The 21,422-nt window shown below is 39.5% G+C and overlaps 1 protein-coding gene across 1 annotated transcript in view; it reads right to left on the bottom strand.

Annotated features, from left to right (window-relative positions):
* The window catches only part of LOC133419825 (probable JmjC domain-containing histone demethylation protein 2C), a 48,900-nt gene extending 28,027 nt beyond the window's left edge, over positions 1-20,873 (bottom strand). Inside the window, exons 1-10 of the mRNA XM_061709264.1 lie at positions 20,853-20,873; positions 19,342-19,485; positions 19,191-19,232; positions 18,101-18,332; positions 15,678-16,154; positions 13,164-13,506; positions 10,227-11,235; positions 5,878-6,033; positions 3,140-3,309; positions 2,114-2,276 (exon numbers count right to left, since the gene is read on the bottom strand). Coding sequence (XP_061565248.1) covers positions 2,114-2,276; positions 3,140-3,309; positions 5,878-6,033; positions 10,227-11,235; positions 13,164-13,506; positions 15,678-16,154; positions 18,101-18,332; positions 19,191-19,232; positions 19,342-19,485; positions 20,853-20,873 — 2,757 coding nt within the window. The remainder of the gene's footprint in view (positions 1-2,113; positions 2,277-3,139; positions 3,310-5,877; positions 6,034-10,226; positions 11,236-13,163; positions 13,507-15,677; positions 16,155-18,100; positions 18,333-19,190; positions 19,233-19,341; positions 19,486-20,852) is intronic.
* Positions 20,874-21,422: the final 549 nt, after the last annotated feature.

Below are 21,422 nucleotides of genomic sequence, written 5' to 3'. Positions count from 1 at the left end.
CCAACGTCCCCCCAACATACCCTCAACGTCCCCCCAACATACCCCCAACGTCCCCTCAACATACCCCCAACGTCCCCCCAACATACCCTCAACGTCCCCCCAACATACCCTCAACATACCCCCAACATACCCTCAACATACCCCCAACATACCCTCAACGTACCCCCAACGTACCCCCAACGTCCCCCAACATACCCCCAACATCCCCCCAACACACCCTCAACATACCCCCAACATATCCCCAACATACCGCCAACATACCCCCAACATAACCCCAACATCCCCCAACATAACCCCAACATACCCTCAAAGTCACCCCAACGTACCCCCAACGTCCCATCAACATACCCCCAACGTCCCCCCAACATACCCTCAACATACCCCCAACATACCCCCAACATACCCCCAACATACCCTCAACGTCCCCCCAACGTCCCCCCAACGTACCCCCAACGTCCCCTCAACGTCCCCCCAACGTACCCCCAACGTCCCCTCAACGTCCCCCCAACGTACCCCCAACGTCCCCCCAACGTACCCCCAACGTCCCCTCAACGTCCCCCCAACATACCCCCAACATACCCCCAACATACCCTCAACATACCCCCAACATAACCCCAACATAACCCCAACATAACCCCAACATACCCTCAACATCCCCCCAACGTACCACCAACATCCCCCAACATAACCCCAACATACCCCCAACATACCCCCAACGTTCCCCCAACGCTCCCCCAACGTTCCCCAACGCTCCCCCAACGTCCCCCCCAACATACCTCTGTCCCCCCAACGTCCCCTCAACATACCCCGAACGTACCCCAACGTCCCCCTAACGTCCCTCCAACATACCTCCAACATACCTCCAACGTCCCCCCAACATATCCCCAATGTCCCCCCAACGTCCCCCCACCATATCCCCAACATACCCCCAACATACCCATCATACCTCCAATGTCCCCTCAACATCCCCTCAACATCCCCTCAACGTCCCCCCAACGTCCCCTCAACATACCCTCAACATACCCTTAACATACCCCCAACATACCCCCAACATAACCCCAACATAACCCCAACATAACCCCAACATAACCCCAACATACCCCCAACGTTCCCCCAACGTTCCCCAATGTCCCCTCAACATACCCCGAACGTACCCCAACGTCCCCCTAACGTCCCTCCAACGTCCCCCCAACATATCCCCAATGTCCCCCCAACGTCCCCCCAACATCCCCCAACATACCCAACATACCCCCAACGTCCCCTCAACGTCCCCCCAACATACCCTCAACATACCCTCAACATACCCTCAACGTCCCCCCAACATACCCCCAACATCCCCTCAACATACCCTCAACGTCCCCTCAACGTCCCCTCAACGTCCCCTCAACGTCCCCTCAACATACCCTCAACATACCCTCAACATACCCTCAACGTCCCCTCAACGTCCCCTCAACGTCCCCTCAACGTCCCCTCAATGTCCCCTCAACGTCCCCTCAACATACCCTCAACATACCCTCAACATACCCTCAACATACCCTCAACATACCCTCAACATACCCCCAACGTCCCCTCAACGTCCCCTCAACATACCCTCAACATACCCTCAACATACCCTCAACATACCCTCAACATACCCCCAACGTCCCCCCAACGTCCCCTCAACATACCCCCAACGTCCCCTCAACATACCCCCAACATACCCCCAACATCCCCTCAACATACCCCCAACATACCCCCAACGTACCCCCAACGTCCCCCCAACGTCCCCCCGGCGCCACCTGGCCCAAACTAGCTTAAGCATTGTGACGTAGAATTGTCAAATTGGTTTGATTCACCGCACGAATCGGCACAGATTACTTTTGTAATACTGTATTTGACCCGGTCTTTGTACGTTTTGACCGTATAGAAACGTAATTCTTGCCATTGTAAGAATGAGATGAACCTGCTGGATCTACTGCCCTTACTGACTAACAACTTTTAATGTTGATGTAAAGCACTTTGAATGACTTTGTGTTGAATTGTACTATACAGATTAACTTGCCTTGCCTTAAACTCTTGCTTAAACTCTACATAATTCACGTGCACGTGGGTTCCACGGTGGCGGTGTTTGTACCTGAGCGTTGGAGAGCCGGGCCTTGCCGTGCGGGTCCAGGTACAGCCGGTGGATGTGCACGTCCTTCCCCGCCGCGGGGCGACTCCGGTCCGTCTGCTCCTGCTTCAGCTGGGCCAGCGTCAGAGTCCGGACCGGGTCCAAGAAGCTCTTCTTAGAATGGTCTCTGCAACAGGAGAGTCAGAGGAGTCAGAGCGACGGCAGCTGAGGGTCACATGACCTACCAGACCTGCAGCGTTGGCCCTCGACCGCGGTCGAAATTTCAGGAAGTCAAAATTTTGCCTTTTTTCTCAACATTTCAACTTTATTCGCGAAATTTCGACTTTTTTCTCGAAATTGTACTTCAACATTAATTTCGACATTGACTTTTTTCTCAACATTTCTATTTTTTTCTCGACATTTAGACTTTTTTCCCGACATTTAGACTTTTTTCCTGAAATTGTACTTAAAGGAAAAAAAACAGAAAAAAAGGAAAAAAGAAAAAGAAAAAAAGGGGAAAAAAAGAAAAAAAGAAAAAAGAGAAAATAAAGGAAAAAAGAAAAAGAAAGAAAAAAAAGTGAAAAAAAAAGAAAAAAAGAAAAAAAAGGGGAAAAAAAGAAAAAAGGAAGAAAAAGAAAGGAAAAGAAAAAAAGAGAAAAAAAGTGAAAAAGAAAAAAGGAAACAAAGATGAAAGAGAAAAAAGGGAAAAAAAGAAGAAAAAGGAAAAAAAGAGAAAAAAAAGAAAAAATGAGAAATAAGGAAAAAAGAGAAAAGAAAAAAAAGAGAAAAAAGAAGGAAAAAAGGAAAGAAAGGAAAAAATGAGACCTTATATAAAATTGACGTTGCACATTCTAGAATGTTTTTGATAATATACTTTAAAATAATAGTGTTTTATATTTATTTACATAAATATATTTATTTACATTTATCATATTTAATAAAGAGATTATTTGTTGGTTCATAATAGTCAGATCTATTAATGATCCTTAAATCTCTTTTCAGTAATAATAAAATAGGGTTTGTATTAGTTTTCTAGGTGTTGTAACTTACTCTTTATGCCCCATCATGGCCTTGGGGATGGGGGGGCTGCTGTGCGTGCTCATCTTGACGGGGGGCCGGTAGGCGTCGGCGCTCGCCGGCCGGACTGGAATGTGCTTCAGCAAACCCAGACCGTCGCTGGCGCTGCAGGCGGTCTGGTGCAGCCACGGACTGGTGGACGTCTGGGTTCAACATAAAACACACGGTCACCAATATAAAAATGAATAAAGAAAATGAAAAGGACATCGTCAGCATATTCATTGATGCATATAAGGGCGGTAGCTAGAGGTGGGTTAAAAAATATCGATATCTTATCAATATACATGTGTAGGAACGATTATCCATACATAAATCCAAGTATCGATTTAAAAAAACTAAATACATTATTTTTTATCCCAATTTTTCTCCCCATTTTACCCCCCAGTGTTCTACCTAAAGGTGCGGGTATGGTTCTGCGTCACACACACGCAGAGCACACGGCGCACCCGTGGTGCCGTCACGAATCGTTCTGACTTCTCCGTCTCTCCATTTCTCCGCGGTGCAGTACCCCCCGCGGCCACTAGTTAGCGATCTTTTTCTGAATGGTTTATCCGACTTTTTCCGGTCACAGTAAATCAAAGAAATAAGGACAACTATTGTGCAAAAAACAAAAACAAAAAAAATCACATATAAACGAAGAAAAAAGCCCTGGAAGTTCACTACTGATTCAAACCGGAAACCGGAAATGCTTCGCTTTCAAACGAACCAATCACAGCCCTCTCGGTCTGCGTGTGGTCGGCGTCTCCTCGACGCGTAGTTACAATTTTCAGGAGGTGACGTCACTGACGGCGCATGTGACGGCGTGTCCTCTGCGTGTCCAAAAACCACACGCCGTAGGCACGGCGTCGTTTTGACGCAGAACCATAATTCAGCCTTAAGTCAGTCCCGGGCGTTGCTCCCTCTACCAACCCTTAGTCTTTTTGAGAATCCCTTCAATTGCCAAAGCAAAATTGGTATTGTAACTAGAATATCGAATCGTATGAAATCGTACCGACTTGGGACCTGGTGTATCGTATCGTATCGGGAGGTCAGTGATGAAACCCAGCTCTAAAAGGCTGACATTTTCTCTCAGACTCTGATAAATTCGACAAGTATTGGTACAAATGGGTTGATGCACATGAATGTTGTAAAAGAAGACCTTTCATGTTAACGTATTATGAACATTTTCTCTTATTCCTTTAAATACCGGACACATCGTTGGTACCGGACAGAACCAACGATGCTGGAGCTGCAACGAGGTCCGACGTGAGCCGTACGGGCCGTGGAGCCCCGGGGGTGGGGGGGGCAGATTAACTCTAATACCCCCCAGCAGCTGCCACAGCCCGGATTTACCCCCCAGACCAGAGTAATCCACCTAAAGATGGGGGGGGTTCATGTGTTCATGTAGACCTGGACAACCGTCACTGCTGAAAGGTTGTGGTCCGATCAAACCGGGGGGTTTTCAAACGAGGGCAAACGTTTAGATGCATCCAGGAAATAATAATGTTCAGCTCGTTTTAATAAAATAACTAAAAGATCATTTAATAACAACTGAAAGAATTATCTAAAGGGAACAATTCCTGGACACGATGCTGCTGTCGGGGGAACGGCCACACGGGGGCGCCGTTGGACCCGTGAACCGCCTCAAAGCTCAGATCCTTCCTCCAACAAGGGCCTTCTCTTCATCAGCTGTTCTCACGGCAACAAAGCCCCCTGAACCAGAACCAGCAGATTTAAAGCCCCCCCAAACCCCCCATATCTACCGGCCCTGTAGCTTCAGGCTAAAGTATGGAGGATTTTTAGTGCCAAAATTAAATACATAAATACATAATTAATTAATTAAAATGGGAATTAAATATATAATTAATTAATTGTGTCATTAATTGATTGATTGAAATCTTTATTTCAAGCATACTAAATAAAAAAGAAAAACAATTACACAAAACATCAGAAAAGAATACAAATACAAAACAGTCATTAAACAAATCAAAGGGAAATAAACCCTTAATTAAATGTGTCATTAATTAATTAAATATTGAAATAATTAATTAAATACTTAAATAATAAAAATATCACTTAAAATGAATTGTATTTTAATTAATTAATGACATATTTCATTACAATTTTAATTAATTAATGACACATTTATTTAATTATATATTTAATTCCCATTTTAATTAATGACACATGTGTTTAATTATATATTTAATTCCCATTTTAATTAATTAATGACACATTTATTTAATTATATATTTAATTCCCATTTTAATTAATTAATGACACATTTAATTAATTACATATATATTTAATTCCGATTTTAATTAATTAATGACACATTTATTTAATTATATATTTAATTCCCATTTTAATTAATTAATGACACATTTATTTAATTATATATTTAATTCCCATTTTAATTAATTAATGACACATTTAATTAATGACACATTTAATTAATGAATTATATATTTAATTCCCATTTTAATTAATTAATGATACATTTAATTAATGAATGATATATTTAATTTCCCTTTTAAGTAATTCATGATACATTTAGTTAATGAATGATATATTTCATTTCCATTTTAATTAATTGATGAAACAATTCATTAATTAATTAACGATGTATTTGTTTAATTTTGGCACTAAAAATCCTCGGTACTAAAGCGTCACGTCCACCGATACCCGACCGTTACGGCTACATGAGATTAGCATGTTTTTAGCATGTTTACCCTCCTGAGAGACGTCTCCGAGTTCACAGTGACGGGCCCGTCCGAGTGGACCCAGTTGGCCGGCAGGTTGAGTCCCGGCGGGTACGACGCTGCCGTCCCGTTGGCGTACGGCCAGAGGAGGGGGTAGAGGCCGAGCCCCGGGGCCGCGCCGTGGCCCTGGAAATGGAGTAGGAAGAGACAATGGTGTGTATTTACAAGAAAAAAACGAGAAAAACCGGTATGTAGGTTTAGATCCGGCAGGATCAGGGATCGATTACTCGGGTCTGCGTCCACCAACGGGGGTTTTCTCATAAATAAAAGCTCTGGTTTGAGGAAACACCGTATCACTGGCGAGATCATTTATCGGTAACCCTTTCTTTTACAGTACAGTAATAACCAGGTAATACCATGGTAATTACACTGTAATTACCTTGTAGTATCTTGTATTTACAAGGTAATTACATGGTAACTACCAGGTAATTTACCCAGTAAGTACTAGGTAATTATTATGTATTTTCTTGTACCATGTAATTATGTGTATTTACCATGTAATAACATGGTAAATACCTGGTTGTTTAAACTAAACTTTACTAGGTAATTACAAAGACATTAGATGGGACTATGAGGGAAATTACAGGTATTTACTAGGTTAATATTGGTAACTACCAGTCAATTTACCATGTAATTACTCTGAAAGTACATGAATTATTTCTAATTAAGTACCAATAATTAAGCTTACTAAGTATTTTTCTGCAAACTACCAGGAAATTATAACCTATATTTGAGGTAGTTACCAGCTAATTACACTTCAATGACCATGTATGTATTTTTATGTTGTATTTACTGACAGGTGGTGCGTGTAAAAGGCAGCAGATTACGTGCAGGTTACGAGTGAATTAAGCACTTCTGTCATTTTACGTTTTATTTTATGCTTTTATTTTGAAGAGCACCGTTCTTCCTCTGTTACTTCCGTTATTGACGAAGCTTAACTTCCTGTTCCCATCCGAGCGTAGCAGCATGCTAACGCTGCTCCAGAGTTGGTAAAATATGCAAGCAAATGATTAACTTGTCATATTTTGTGTTAAAACTTATGAAAAGTTATTTTATTGTGGTTCACCCCGTGTTTTTGTTGTTTACATGTCTCAAATCTTTGCTTCTGTGAGGGTCTCTGGAAAATAAAATGGAGATTAAGTGTGATGGCCAAATGCATCTGGACATGCCAGATTGAGATCTAAATATGTGGTTATATCGTTATTGAATGCACTGTATTTTTTATTTGTTGCATTGATTGACTGAATGTGCCTATATTTTCAACACTGTGCCTAGTTTAATGTTTTACACTATGCAATACGTTTTACACTGTACAATATGTTTTTTTATACAAAACACACGCTTTCTTTTACAGTCCAGTTTCACGTTAATTAATGGGTAAATATCAGGTAATTATTTCTGTACTTAATGAGGAAGTACCAGGTAATATTATGGAAGCAACACACACTTTCTTTTACAGTCTAGTTTCACTTTAATTACTGAGTAAAAGCCAGGTAAAAATGTCTGTACTTATTGGGTAAATACTTAGGAAATAGAATTACTGGGCAAGTAACTACAAGGTAAGTACCTGGATTACCAGGTAAAACATGGTAACTATCAGGTTAATAACAAGGTCAATAGAGTCATTTACACCCTCGGGGGTACATGCACCAATCCATTGATAATACATAAATCAATAATGAATGGGTAAATACCCGGTAGTTATCCATGAAATGTATATAAATACAAGGTAACTACATGGTCATTGAAGTGTAATTAGCTGGTAACTACCTCAAATATAGGTTATCATTTCCTGGTAGTTTGCAGAAAAATACTTAGTAATTACCTGGTACTTACTTAGAAATAATTCATGTAATTTCAGAGTAATTACATGATAAATTGACTGGTAGTTACCAATATTAACCTAGTAAATACCTGTCATTTCCCTCATAGTTCCCATCTAATGTCTTTGTAATTACCTAGTAATGTTTAGTTTAAACAACCAGGTATTTACCATGTTATTACATGGTAAATACACATAATTACATGGTACAAGAAACTATGTAATAATTACCTAGTACTTAATGGGCAAAAAATTTCCCGGTAGTTACCATGTAATTACCTTGTAAATACAAGGTACTACTAGGTAATTACAGGGTAATTACCATGGTATTACCTGGTTATTACTGTACTGTAAAAGAAAGGGTTACCCATTTATCCTTTATTTTCCTGGTACGTGTTAAATGACTTTAACTGTGGAACGGTACTCAATAATTTCTTTATTATATCGTTACGTTTGTACTATTGTGTCGTTACGTTTGTTATCGTTAGGTTTGTATTATTTTGTTACGTTTGTATTATTACGTTGCTATTACTATACCGTTACGTTTGTGTTAATTATATTGTTACATTTGTATTATATCTTTACATTTGTGTATTATTTTATTGTTACGTTTGTATTATGTTACGTTTGTATTATATCGTTACATTTGTATTATTTTAATGTTACATTTGTATTATATCGTTACTTTTGTATATTATATTGTTACGTTTGTATTATTTTATCGTTACATTCGTATTATTATATCGTTACATTTGTATTATTATATCGTTACATTTGTATATTATATTGTTACGTTTGTGTATTATATTGTTACGTTTGTATTATTATATCGTTACATTCGTATTATTATATCGTTACATTTGTATTATTATATCGTTACGTTTGTGTATTATATTGTTACGTTTGTATTATTATATCGTTACATTTGTATATTATATTGTTACATTTGTATATTATATTGTTACGTTTGTGTATTATATCGTTACGTTTGTGTATTATATTGTTACGTTTGTGTATTATATTGTTACGTTTGTATTATTATATCGTTACATTTGTATATTATATTGTTACGTTTGTGTATTATATTGTTACGTTTGTATTATTATATCGTTACATTTGTATATTATATTGTTACATTTGTATATTATATTGTTACGTTTGTGTATTATATTGTTAAGTTTGTATTATTATATCGTTACATTGTAATGGAAAATTTTGGTATAACACTGTCTGTTGCCTGTTTTCATTCCTATGCCAAGGTCATGTTCCTTTGACACAGACCCTGGCACGGTTGCCAGGGTGATGGGTGATGTTTTGTCTTTTCCAGCTCCCAACTATAAAATAACCTGTCCCTAATCTTCTTCAGCGCACTCCGGACAGACGGTTCATGTGACCGGTTGCTCTGTGTGACTCCATTCGATTGAATGTTCTTCCTCTTTTCATTAAACTTCCGAAAGACAGCTGAGGTGTCCTGACATTCTTTTTGAACAACAATTTTTGCCACCACAACATTTGTATTATTATATCGTTACATTCGTATTATTATATCGTTACATTCGTATTATTATATCGTTACATTCGTATTATTATATCGTTACATTCGTATTATTATATCGTTACATTCGTATTATTATATCGTTACATTCGTATTATTATATCGTTACATTCGTATTATTATATCGTTACATTTGTATTATATCGTTACGTTTGTATATTATATCGTTACGTTTGTATATTATATTGTTACGTTTGTATATTATATCGTTACGTTTGTATAATTATATCGTTACGTTTGTATATTATATTGTTACGTTTGTGTATTATATTGTTACGTTTGTATACTATATCGTTACGTTTGTATAATTATATCGTTACGTTTGTATATTATATTGTTACGTTTGTATAATTATATCGTTACGTTTGTATATTATATTGTTACGTTTGTATATTATATTGTTACGTTTGTGTATTATATTGTTACGTTTGTATATTATATTGTTACGTTTGTATATTATATTGTTACGTTTGTATATTATATTGTTACGTTTGTGTATTATATTGTTACGTTTGTATTATTACATCGTTACATTTGTATTATATCGTTACGTTTATATTATCATATTGTTACGTTTGTATTATTATATTGTTACCTTTGTATATTATATCGTTACGTTTGTATATTATATCGTTACGTTTGTATATTATATCGTTACATTTGTATATTATATCGTTACGTTTGTATATAATATATTATATCGTTACATTTGTATATTATATATCGTTACGTTTGTATATTATATCGTTACGTTTGTATAATATCGTTATGTTTGTATATTATATATTATATCGTTACGTTTGTATATTATATCGTTACGTTTATATATTATATCGTTATGTTTGTATATTTTATCGTTACGTTTATATATTATATCGTTACGTTTGTATATTATATATTATATATTATATATATATAACGGCGGCGCTAGCGTAGACCGACCTGCAGAAACTGCTGCTGGTGCGCGGCGGCGGCGACCGGGTGTGGGAGGGCGAGGTGGCCCAGGCCGGCGGGGGCGTCCAGGCGGGCGTGGCCCCCCAGCAGAGACGCGGAGGGGGGGGGCATGGCCGGCAGCATCCCGGGGGGCAGCAGGTGCTGGTGGGGCAGGCCCGGGGAGTGGCGGGGCGGCGCCAGCAGGGCGTGGGACCCGGGGGCCAGGCAGGGCGGGTGGGGGGAGGAGGACGGGTGCAGGTGCGGGTGCATGTGCGGGTGCAGGTACGCCGCCGTCACGTGGTTGGACGAGCCGGCCGGGGGGGCGGAGACGTCCGGGTCGGACTGCACCAGCGCCGGGTCCCGGTACACGGTGAAGGTCTCGTTCTTGTCGATGATCAGGGGGCTCTTGGTGCTGGCGGGCCTGACTCCGCCCCCCTCCGCCCGCAGGGGGAGGGGCTTGAAACCGGACCGCGCGGGTTCCGGTTCCACCTTGGAGGGCAGGCGGACCGGCGGGGGCGGCGAGGGGTCGGGGTAGCGCAGGACTTTAGGTTTGGGGAGCTCCGGGGACGGGTTGGGTTTGGGTTTGGGGGGCTCCAGCGGGCCTGGGGGGGGCTTGGGAAGACCCGGAGAGGTGCGGGACCCCTGGTACCCCTGGTGCCCCTGGTGCCCCTGGGAGACCTGGTGCCCCTGGTACCCTTGAGACCCCTGGTACCCTTGAGACCCCTGGTACCCCTGGGGCCCCTGGGACCGCTGCTTCAGGCCTTCGAGGGGGGCCGAGCCCGGGTTGGGGCTGGTTCTGGCGCTGACCGGGTCTGGTGGGGGCGGGGCCGAGTTCATCTTGTGGGGGGGCGGGGGCAGCTGCAGAGGTTTCCTGGGGTCTTCACACGGAGACGGGGCGGCGACGCCGGCGTAGACGGAGCTGTAGTGCAGGTGCGGGTGCTGATGAAGATGAGGAGGAGGAAGGGCGGGCTTCTCCTCCTTCACCTGGGGGGGGTCGTCGGCCGCCGACGCCACGGCCCTGGAACCGGAAACAGAGGGAACAACAATCGTTACTCCAACAACAACAAAGCACCGCTTAAAGAGAACATTATTATATCGTTACTTTTTTATTATTGTGTCGTTACGTTTTTATTATTTTGTCGTTACGTTTATTATTTTGTCGTTACGTTTTTATTATTTTGTCGTTACGTTTGTGTTATATCAGAATCAAGTTTATTAAGTCAGCTTATAAAAAAGTTTTTGACTTCGGATACACCGGCGGCGGCACGATGGTATTGTGCGCCTGTTCTCCAAGGGAGGTGTGTTTTATCAGTAAGTCTATGTGAAGCGATGAGTCCATGAACTCCGCCCAGAGCTGCTCTCAACCAATGTCCTTGATGTTATCAGGCGGCTCGGTACAGTTCTGAAACAGGTCCACAGATGTTCCTGAGAGGGGAGGGTTAGTGGGGGCAGAGTCACTTTGTTTACATTCCACCAGGAAGATTGTGACCAGAGCGATCGGCCAAAACCGCCCTGTCAAGGCCAGATTATAGAATCAACAATTATATTGAAAACAGGCAGCCTCATTAATTTTCCGTCTGCCTTCAGTCTCTGGTTTGTGATCACTTCCCGCCAAGCCCGAGCTTCCAACTTCTCCAAGGTCTTATCCATCTTGCCAATGAGCTCAAAGACCACCGCCAGCCTGCGATTCTGTTCGAGAATCACATCCAGCTTACGGCTTTGCTCCCCCAACGTTAAAGTCTGAGTGTTGATCGTCTTGCTTGATCCTTCAGCCACGTCCGGCAGCTCTGAAAGAGCCAGAACAGCTGTCGACGACTTACGCGTTTGTCGGTAGACCAGGAATCCCCCCCCCTCCTATCAGGAGGATGATCAAGAGAAATCCTGCATAATATCATCATCATAAATCCAATTATGAAGCATCTTCAACGTCCTCGACAGACAGAATCTGGAGGCACAAAGGCTTCCAGTGCTTGTAGGAATCCATTGTGTATCCAGAAAAAAACATCCTATCGGGGCAAGAGGGCTCCCTTACCCCCCTGTCTTCTGGTCGCAAAAATTTGGTCAATTGTGCTGAGAGACCAGTTAATCAATTCCATGATTGTAGTTTCGGAGGAGTGAAAAAGGAGAGACTCTGAAGACGAGACAAACAAGCAGTAGCAGGGAAGGAAGATAAGGGAGAGGAGCAGAAAAGCGTCCGCCTTCGTCGAGAGCCGGAAGAAGACATTATACATTATATTTACGTTTGTATTTTATACATTTACGTTTGTATTATATCGTTACGTTTGTATTATTTTATTGTTACGTTTGTGTTATGTTGTTACGTTTGTATAATTATATCGTTACGTTTGTATAATTGTGTCGTTACGTTTGTATAATATCATGACGTTTGTATTATTACATCGTTACGTTTGTATTATTACGTCGTTACGTTTGTATTATTGTATCGTTACGTTTTTATATCGTTACGTTTTATTATATCGTTACGTTTTATTATTATATCGTTACGTTTTATTAATATATCGTTATGTTTGTGTATTATTGTATCTTTACGTTTGTATTATTACAAAGTTACGTTTGTATAATTGTGTTGTTACGTTTGTATTATTGTATCTTTACGTTTGTATTATTATATCGTTACGTTTGTATTATATCGTTACGTTTGTATTATTACAAAGTTACGTTTGTATTATTGTGTCGTTCCGTTTTTATTATGTCGTTACGTTTGTATTATATTGTTATGTTTGTATTATTGTATCGTTACGTTTGTGTTATTACATTGTTACGTTTGTATTATTATATCGTTACGTTTGTATTATATCGTTACGTTTGTATTATTACAAAGTTACGTTTGTATTATTACAAAGTTACGTTTGTATTATTCTATCATTACGTTTGTGTATAATTTTGTCGTTACGTTTGTATTATTATGTCGTTAAAGTTCTTTACCTGATAACTTCGGAGGGAGCGAACTCCATCTTGCACTTTGCCGCCGCCGCCGCGGCGCCGACCACGACGCCTTGCTGCTTGACGTGCGGCTCCGCCTCGCCGCGCCGGCCTCCCTCCGACGGCGAGGGCGAGGGCGGGACGGGCGGCGAGGACACGGGCGACGGGTTGAGGGGGAGGTAGGGCGACAGCGCCGTGGACTCGGCCTTCTGGGAGGCCAGCAGCGCCGACACGGCCTCCGAACTCTCCTGGTGCACCGTGGCCTGGGCGTCGTCCGGGAGCTCCACGCCGCCGCCGCCGCCGCCGCCGTGCAGCTGGGATGACGGCGTCTGAGACCGAGACGAGGCTTCAAGAGAGACCAGACCACATGATTAGAGCAGTGTTTTCATCAACGATGACTAAAACTAGACTAAAACCTTTTTGGGTTTTCGTCAACTAAAACTAAAACCTTTTTGAGTTTTGGTGGACTAAAACGTTTTTAAGTTTTCGTCGACTAAAACTAGACTAAAACCTTTTTTTAGTTTTCGTCGACTAAAACCTTTTTGAATTTTCATCGACTAAAACTAGACTAAAACCTTTTTGAGTTTTCGTCGACTAAAACCGGACTAAAACCTTTTTGAGTTTTGGTGGACTAAAACGTTTTTAAGTTTTCGTCGACTAAAACTAGACTAAAACCTTTTTGAATTTTCATCAACTAAAACTAGACTAAAACCTTTGAGTTTTCGTTGAGTAAAACGTTTTTAGGTTTTCGTCGACTAAAACTTTGTTGAATTTTCGTCGACTAAAACTAGACTAAAGCCTTTTAGTTTTCGTCGACTAAAACCTTTTTGAGTTTTCGTCGACTAAAACTAAAACCTTTTTGAGTTTTCGTTGACTAAAACCTTTTTGAGTTTTCGTCGACTAAAACTAAAACCTTTTTGAGTTTTCGTCGACTAAAACCTTTTTGAGTTTTCGTTGACTAAAACTAAAACCTTTTTGAGTTTTCGTCGACTAAAACTAAAACCTTTTTGAGTTTTCGTCGACTAAAACTAGACTAAAACCTTTTTTTAGTTTTCGTCGACTAAAACCTTTTTGAGTTTTCGTCGACTAAAACTAAAACCTTTTTGAGTTTTCGTCGACTAAAACTAGACTAAAACCTTTTTGAGTTTTCGTTGACTAAAACCTTTTTGAGTTTTCGTTGACTAAAACTAAAACCTTTTTGAGTTTTCGTCGACTAAAACCTTTTTGAGTTTTCGTTGACTAAAACTAAAACCTTTTTGAGTTTTCGTCGACTAAAACTAAAACCTTTTTGAGTTTTCGTCGACTAAAACTAGACTAAAACCTTTTTTTAGTTTTCGTCGACTAAAACCTTTTTGAGTTTTCGTCGACTAAAACTAAAACCTTTTTGAGTTTTCGTCGACTAAAACTAGACTAAAACCTTTTTTTAGTTTTCGTCGACTAAAACCTTTTTGAGTTTTCGTCGACTAAAACTAAAACCTTTTTGAGTTTTCGTCGACTAAAACTAAAACCTTTTTGAGTTTTCGTCGACTAAAACTAAAACCTTTTTGAGTTTTCGTCGACTAAAACCGGACTAAAACCTTTTTGAGTTTTCGTCGACTAAAACTAAAACCTTTTTGAGTTTTCGTCGACTAAAACTAAAACCTTTTTGAATTTTCATCAACTAAAACTAGACTAAAACCTTTGAGTTTTCGTTGAGTAAAACGTTTTTAGGTTTTCGTCGACTAAAACTTTGTTGAATTTTCGTCGACTAAAACTAGACTAAAGCCTTTTAGTTTTCGTCGACTAAAACCTTTTTGAGTTTTCGTCGACTAAAACCTTTTTGAGTTTTCGTCGACTAAAACTAAAACCTTTTTGAGTTTTCGTTGACTAAAACCTTTTTGAGTTTTCGTTGACTAAAACTAAAACCTTTTTGAGTTTTCGTTGACTAAAACTAAAACCTTTTTGAGTTTTCGTCGACTAAAACTAAAACCTTTTTGAGTTTTCGTCGACTAAAACTAAAACCTTTTTGAGTTTTCGTCGACTAAAACCGGACTAAAACCTTTTTGAGTTTTCGTCGACTAAAACTAAAACCTTTTTGAGTTTTCGTCGACTAAAACTAAAACCTTTTTGAGTTTTCGTCGACTAAAACTAGACTAAAACCTTTTTTTAGTTTTCGTCGACTAAAACCTTTTTGAGTTTTCGTCGACTAAAACTAAAACCTTTTTGAGTTTTCGTCGACTAAAACTAAAACCTTTTTGAGTTTTCGTCGACTAAAACTAGACTAAAACCTTTTTGAGTTTTCGTCGACTAAAACTAGACTAAAACCTTTTTTTAGTTTTCGTCGACTAAAACCTTTTTGAGTCTTTGTCAACTAAAACTAAAACCTTTTTGAGTTTTCGTCGACTAAAACTATCACATGTAGAAATGACTAAAATGGGACTAAAACTAATAAGCATTTTCGTCCAAAAGACTAAGACTAAATCTAAAATGTCTGCCAGAAACAACACTGGACTAGAGTGGCGGCTCGGCAGCTCGTACCTTTCAGGGGTTTCTTCTCCGAGTCGGAGGACGGCGGCGTGGCGATCTGCGTCACGGCCACCAGCTCCTCCTCCTCCTTGGTGATCAGCTTCTCCTTCAACACGCTCTTCTTGTCGTCCTGGAGCTCCGCCCACGGCGACGCCCGGCCAATCAGGGCCGAGGCCCGCTCTACTTTGGCCCCCTTGGTGACGGGCGTCTCGTCCTCCTCCATCTTGCAGACGGCAGAGCTCTTCAGCTCGTTCTCCGAGTTGGGCTCGGAGGAGGAGGACGAGGACGAGGAGGAGGACGACGTGGACGAGGAGGACGAGGAGCAGCAGGAGGAGCCGGCGTTGCGCTTGTGCTGCGGGTTCTCCGAGTCGCTGCTCTCCGAGAGGTCGGAGGTCACGTCGGCCTTCAGCCTCTTCAGGCCGGCCTTCTTCTCCTCCTCCTCGCCTTTCCTGCGTTTGCTCAGCGGCTGCTTCGCCTTGGACTTGGACTCTGAGGAGAAGGACAGACGGGTTACCGCTGGATTCACGCTGAAAACCCCACAGACCGAGATGAGGCTTTAAGAGAGATCGGACCACATGATTAGAGCGGTGGTCCGGCACCGGCAATACAAACATAACGACACAATAATTCAAATGTTACGATATAACAATACAAACGTAACAATATAATTCAAACGTAATGACACAATTATACAAACTTAACAATATAACAATTCAAACGGAACGACACAATAACACATAATAATAATAATGTAACGATATAATAACACACAAACGTAACGATATAATATACAAACGTAACGATATAATAATACAAACGTAACGATATAATAATAAACGTAACGATACAATACACAAACGTAACAATATAACAATACAAACATGACAATAATACAAACTTAACGATATAATAATAAACTTAACGATATAATACAAACGTAACGATATATTAATAAATGTAACGATATAATAATACAAAGGTAACAATATAATAATACAAACGTAACGATATAATACACAAACGTAACAATATAACAATACAAACATGACAATAATACAAACGTAACGATATAATAATAAACTTAACGATATAATACAAACGTAACGATATAATAATAAATGTAACGATATAATAATACAAACGTAACAATATAATAATACAAACGTAACGACACAATAATACAAATGTAACGACACAATAATAGAAACGTAACGATATAAAACAATTTAACGATATAATACAAATGTATCGAGAAACGAGAAAAACACATGTTAATATTTATTGCAAAAGCATTACTGGGTAAACTACCTCTGTACATATCCAATTTATTAAAATATTACTCTAGCAGCTATAACACCAGATCAGAGAAAATTCTCCTCATGGTCCAACACCGGAACAGAGTTGGTAAATCGGCCTTTTCCTTTTCTGCACCGCAAGCTACAACACAAGCTGGAATGAGCTACAACACACACTCAACCTTAAATATTTACCCTCTCTTAACATGTTCAAACATATGTTAAAATCAGTTTTTACAGAACAATGTCATTGTTTTTAATCAAGTGTCATTCTTTGTCATGAATTCTTTTCAGCTTTCTGATCCTTCTATGTTTTATGTTTGTTTCTTGTTTTGATATTTTTTTATTTTTTGTAAAGTTACTTGTCCTTGTATGTATTTTCTTTTATATGAAACTGAATTTATTTTTCTGCTGCCGTCTTGACCAGGACTCCCTGGCAGGAGAGATATTGTATCTCAATGGGACTTTAAAGGATAAATAAAAAATAAAAATACAAACGTAACAACACGATAATTCAAACATAACGACACAATAATAAACGTTATGATATAATAATAAACGTAACGATATAATAATAAACGTAACCACACAATAATACAAACGTAACGATATAATAATTCAAACGTAACGATATAATAATTCAAACGTAACAATATAACAATACAAACGTAACGATATAATTACATAAACGTAACGATATAATAACACAAACATAACAATATAATACAAACGTAACGATATAATAATAAACGTAACGATATAATAATACAAACATGACACAATAATATGAAGTAACGATATAATTATACAAACGTAATGATATAATAATACAAACGTAACAATAAAATAATACAAACGTAACGACAATAATTCAAACGTAACGACATAGGCGTCCGGCTGCCATTCATTGCGCGCTGCGAAACGCATCAGAGGCGTCCGGAGCATCAATTTGAAATATCTCAAATAGCGTCCAATCACAGCCCAGGATTCCCATAATAATAGTAGTAATTAATTATAATAATAATAATGGTAATAAAAACACCAACAACCATAACAATAACAATAATATAATATAGGGTAATAATAATAATTATTATTATAATAGTAATAAAAATAACAATGATAATAATAATAGTTCACCTCGCCCCGCGGCGGCGGCGTCCTCCCGCCGGTCCTTGTCCTCATCGGGGACGCTGCTGTCGGAGCCTTTCCTCCGGGAGGAGCGCGAGCTGCGCTGCTCGCCCGGCTGGGCCGGCAGGGCCGGGCTCTGCTGCTGGGGGGGCGGGGCCCCCTGGGGGCCTTTAGGGGAGGGGCCCGATGACGTCATAATGGGGCGGGGACTGTTGGCCTGGGCTCTCGTATAATGACTCTGCTAACCAGAGCAGGTACGGGAATAATAAAGATGATTATAACAACAATAATTATAATAGTAATAATAATAATAATAATAATAATAATAATAATAATAATAATAATGATGATAATAACAACAGCAATAATTATAATAGTAATAATATTATATATATATATATATATATATAAATAAATAATAATATAACAATAGTAATAATCATTTTATAATAATAATAATAACCATAATAATAACAATGAATTATAATAATATCATAATATATATATATATATATATATATATATATATATATATATATATATATATACACACATATATATATATATATACATATATATATATATATAATTAATATAACAATAAATAATAATAGTAATAATAATCATTTTATAATAATAATAATAGTAACCATAATAATAATTAATAATAATAATAATAATAATAATAATAATAATAATAATAATAATAATAATAACAAAACAACAACCAGAAAAATATAATATAAATTATATAAATATAATATAGGGTAATAATTATTATTATTTTAATAGCATAAAAAATAATAACAATAATAATAATTAGAATTCTAATAATAATAAGAATAATAATAGTAATAACAGAAATAATAATAGTGACAATAATAATATTAATAATAGTAATAATGAATTATAATGATAATTATGATTTGAATAATAATAGTCATAATAGTAATAATAATAATAGTAATAATAATAATAATAATAATAATAATAATAATAATAATAATAATAATAATAACAATAATAATAATAGTAAAAATAATAGTAAAAATAATAATAATAATAATAATAATATTCTATGCTAGAATGTTAGTGATACCTGAGTGTTGCCGGTCGTCCCGCCGGGTCTCCCTCCCGCCATCTTTAACGTATCAACAAAAACAAAGAAATTAAATGAATAAAAAGAGAGAGGAGGAGAGAAGAAGAGGTGAAGCAGCTCGGTTTAAGCTAGCGGCGGCGTCGTGACTCACGTGGGCCGAGTTGTTGTTCTGGCTGGACCGAGACCTCCGTCTGGACGTGATGCCGATGTTCTCGCCCTTCAGCAGCGAGTGCACGACGTCGTCCAGGAACGTCATCTGGATCATGGAAGGATCCACGTTCTGGGGCTCCAGCACCTGCAGAGAGACCGGGCCCAGACGTTAGCACGCTAGGCTAGGCTAAGCTAGGCTAAGCTAGGCTCGAGGACCTGCAGAGAGACCGGGCCCAGACGTTAGCACGCTAGCGGGCTAGGCTAAGCTAGGCTCGAGAACCTGCAGAGAGACCGGGTCAGTCCAGGGTCCGGAGGTTAGCACGCTAGCGGGCTATGCTAAGCTAGGCTAAGCTAGGCTCGAGAACCTGCAGAGAGACCGGGTCAGTCCAGGGTCTGGACGTTAGCACACTAGCGGGCTAGGAACATAGCTACAGGGCTAAGAACCCAAACTACGGGGCTAGGAACCCAACTACTAGGGGTGGAACAATATATGGTGCCACGAAATTTCGCGATACAAAAACGTCACGATACGTGTCGTGGAGGTGACAAGGTGTATCTGATATTGTGTTATTAATATGAATCTATTGTGTTGACTAGAAACGCGCATCCGACCGCGCCTCGACCCGTGGACCAAAATCTTCCTCCGCTCAGAAGAAACTAGTCCCGTTTTGAGCTCTGAACTTTTACTGATGTAAGGCTGGTGTAGAGTTAAGCCTTACCTTATTAAATTAAACCTTTTTGGGGTCGTGAGTAGATAAACACGGGGAAACTTCTGCTGAGTTCCAGTGTACTTTAATGTCCCTCAACAGTGTAGGATTTTAGAACATCAACACAGCACCTAGTGCCGTACTGTGGCGTATCACTCCGCCCAATCTAAAACAGACTAATCACTACAGATAAACTGACTAGTGTCATTATAGTCCCTGATTTACATCACAATATAAAGAATAGATTTATAAAATAATGAACCCTGAATTACCTAAATAACCTTTTTAACAAAAATAAATCTCCTCTTACACTTATAAGGTGAGCATGAATTAATCTTTTTATGATGTAAAATTGTATGTATTTATTTACTTGTATTTATTTATTCAATTTTAGATGTTAAATTTCTGGAAAAGAAAAAAGTCATATCATACATGAGAGAAACTATTCAGTTTGTGTCTAAATATTTGTACTTGTATGAAACTGAAGATCATAATGCAAACCTGACATTTACTTTTAGTTCAGTTTGTGGAAAATGGTTGGCCTGGCTTTCTCTTTAAAACTTAAACAGTTATAAAACATTACAAACTGTAACAATAGGACAAACGTACAGTATTGTTTTGTATTTTGTGTCTTTCAAATAAAAGACCATTTTTTCCAGTCATATGTTCCTCATTCAAGGTTGTTAAAAAAATACTGCTATAATATCGTATCGTTATCGTGACCTCAATATCGTGTATCGTACCGTATCGGGAGATTAGTGTATCGTTACACCCCTACCAACTACCATGACGACCTTGACCTTACCTGGTCGTTCATGACCACCATGTTCCTACCTGGTCGTCATGACCACCATGTTCCTACCTGGTCGTCATGACCACCATGTTCCTACCTGGTCGTCATGACCACCATGTTCCTACCTGGTCGTCATGACCACCATGTTCCTACCTGGTCGTCATGACCACCATGTTCCTACCTGGTCGCCATGACCACCATGTTCCTACCTGGTCGTCATGACCACCATGTTCCTACCTGGTCGCCATGACCACCATGTTCCTACCTGGTCGTCATGACCACCATGTTCCTACCTGGTCGTCATGACCACCATGTTCCTACCTGGTCGTCATGACCACCATGTTCCTACCTGGTCGCCATGACCACCATGTTCCTACCTGGTCGTCATGACCACCATGTTCCTACCTGGTCGTCATGACCACCATGTTCCTACCTGGTCGTCATGACCACCATGTTCCTACCTGGTCGCCATGACCACCATGTTCCTACCTGGTCGTCATGACCACCATGTTCCTACCTGGTCGTCATGACCACCATGTTCCTACCTGGTCGTCATGACCACCATGTTCCTACCTGGTCGTC

This window comes from Cololabis saira, chromosome 19 (genome assembly GCF_033807715.1).
Source record: "Cololabis saira isolate AMF1-May2022 chromosome 19, fColSai1.1, whole genome shotgun sequence".
Taxonomy (NCBI): Eukaryota; Metazoa; Chordata; class Actinopteri; order Beloniformes; family Belonidae; genus Cololabis; species Cololabis saira.
The sequence above is the reverse complement of the archived record's forward strand: the minus strand, read 5'-3'. Positions and strand labels throughout refer to the sequence as shown.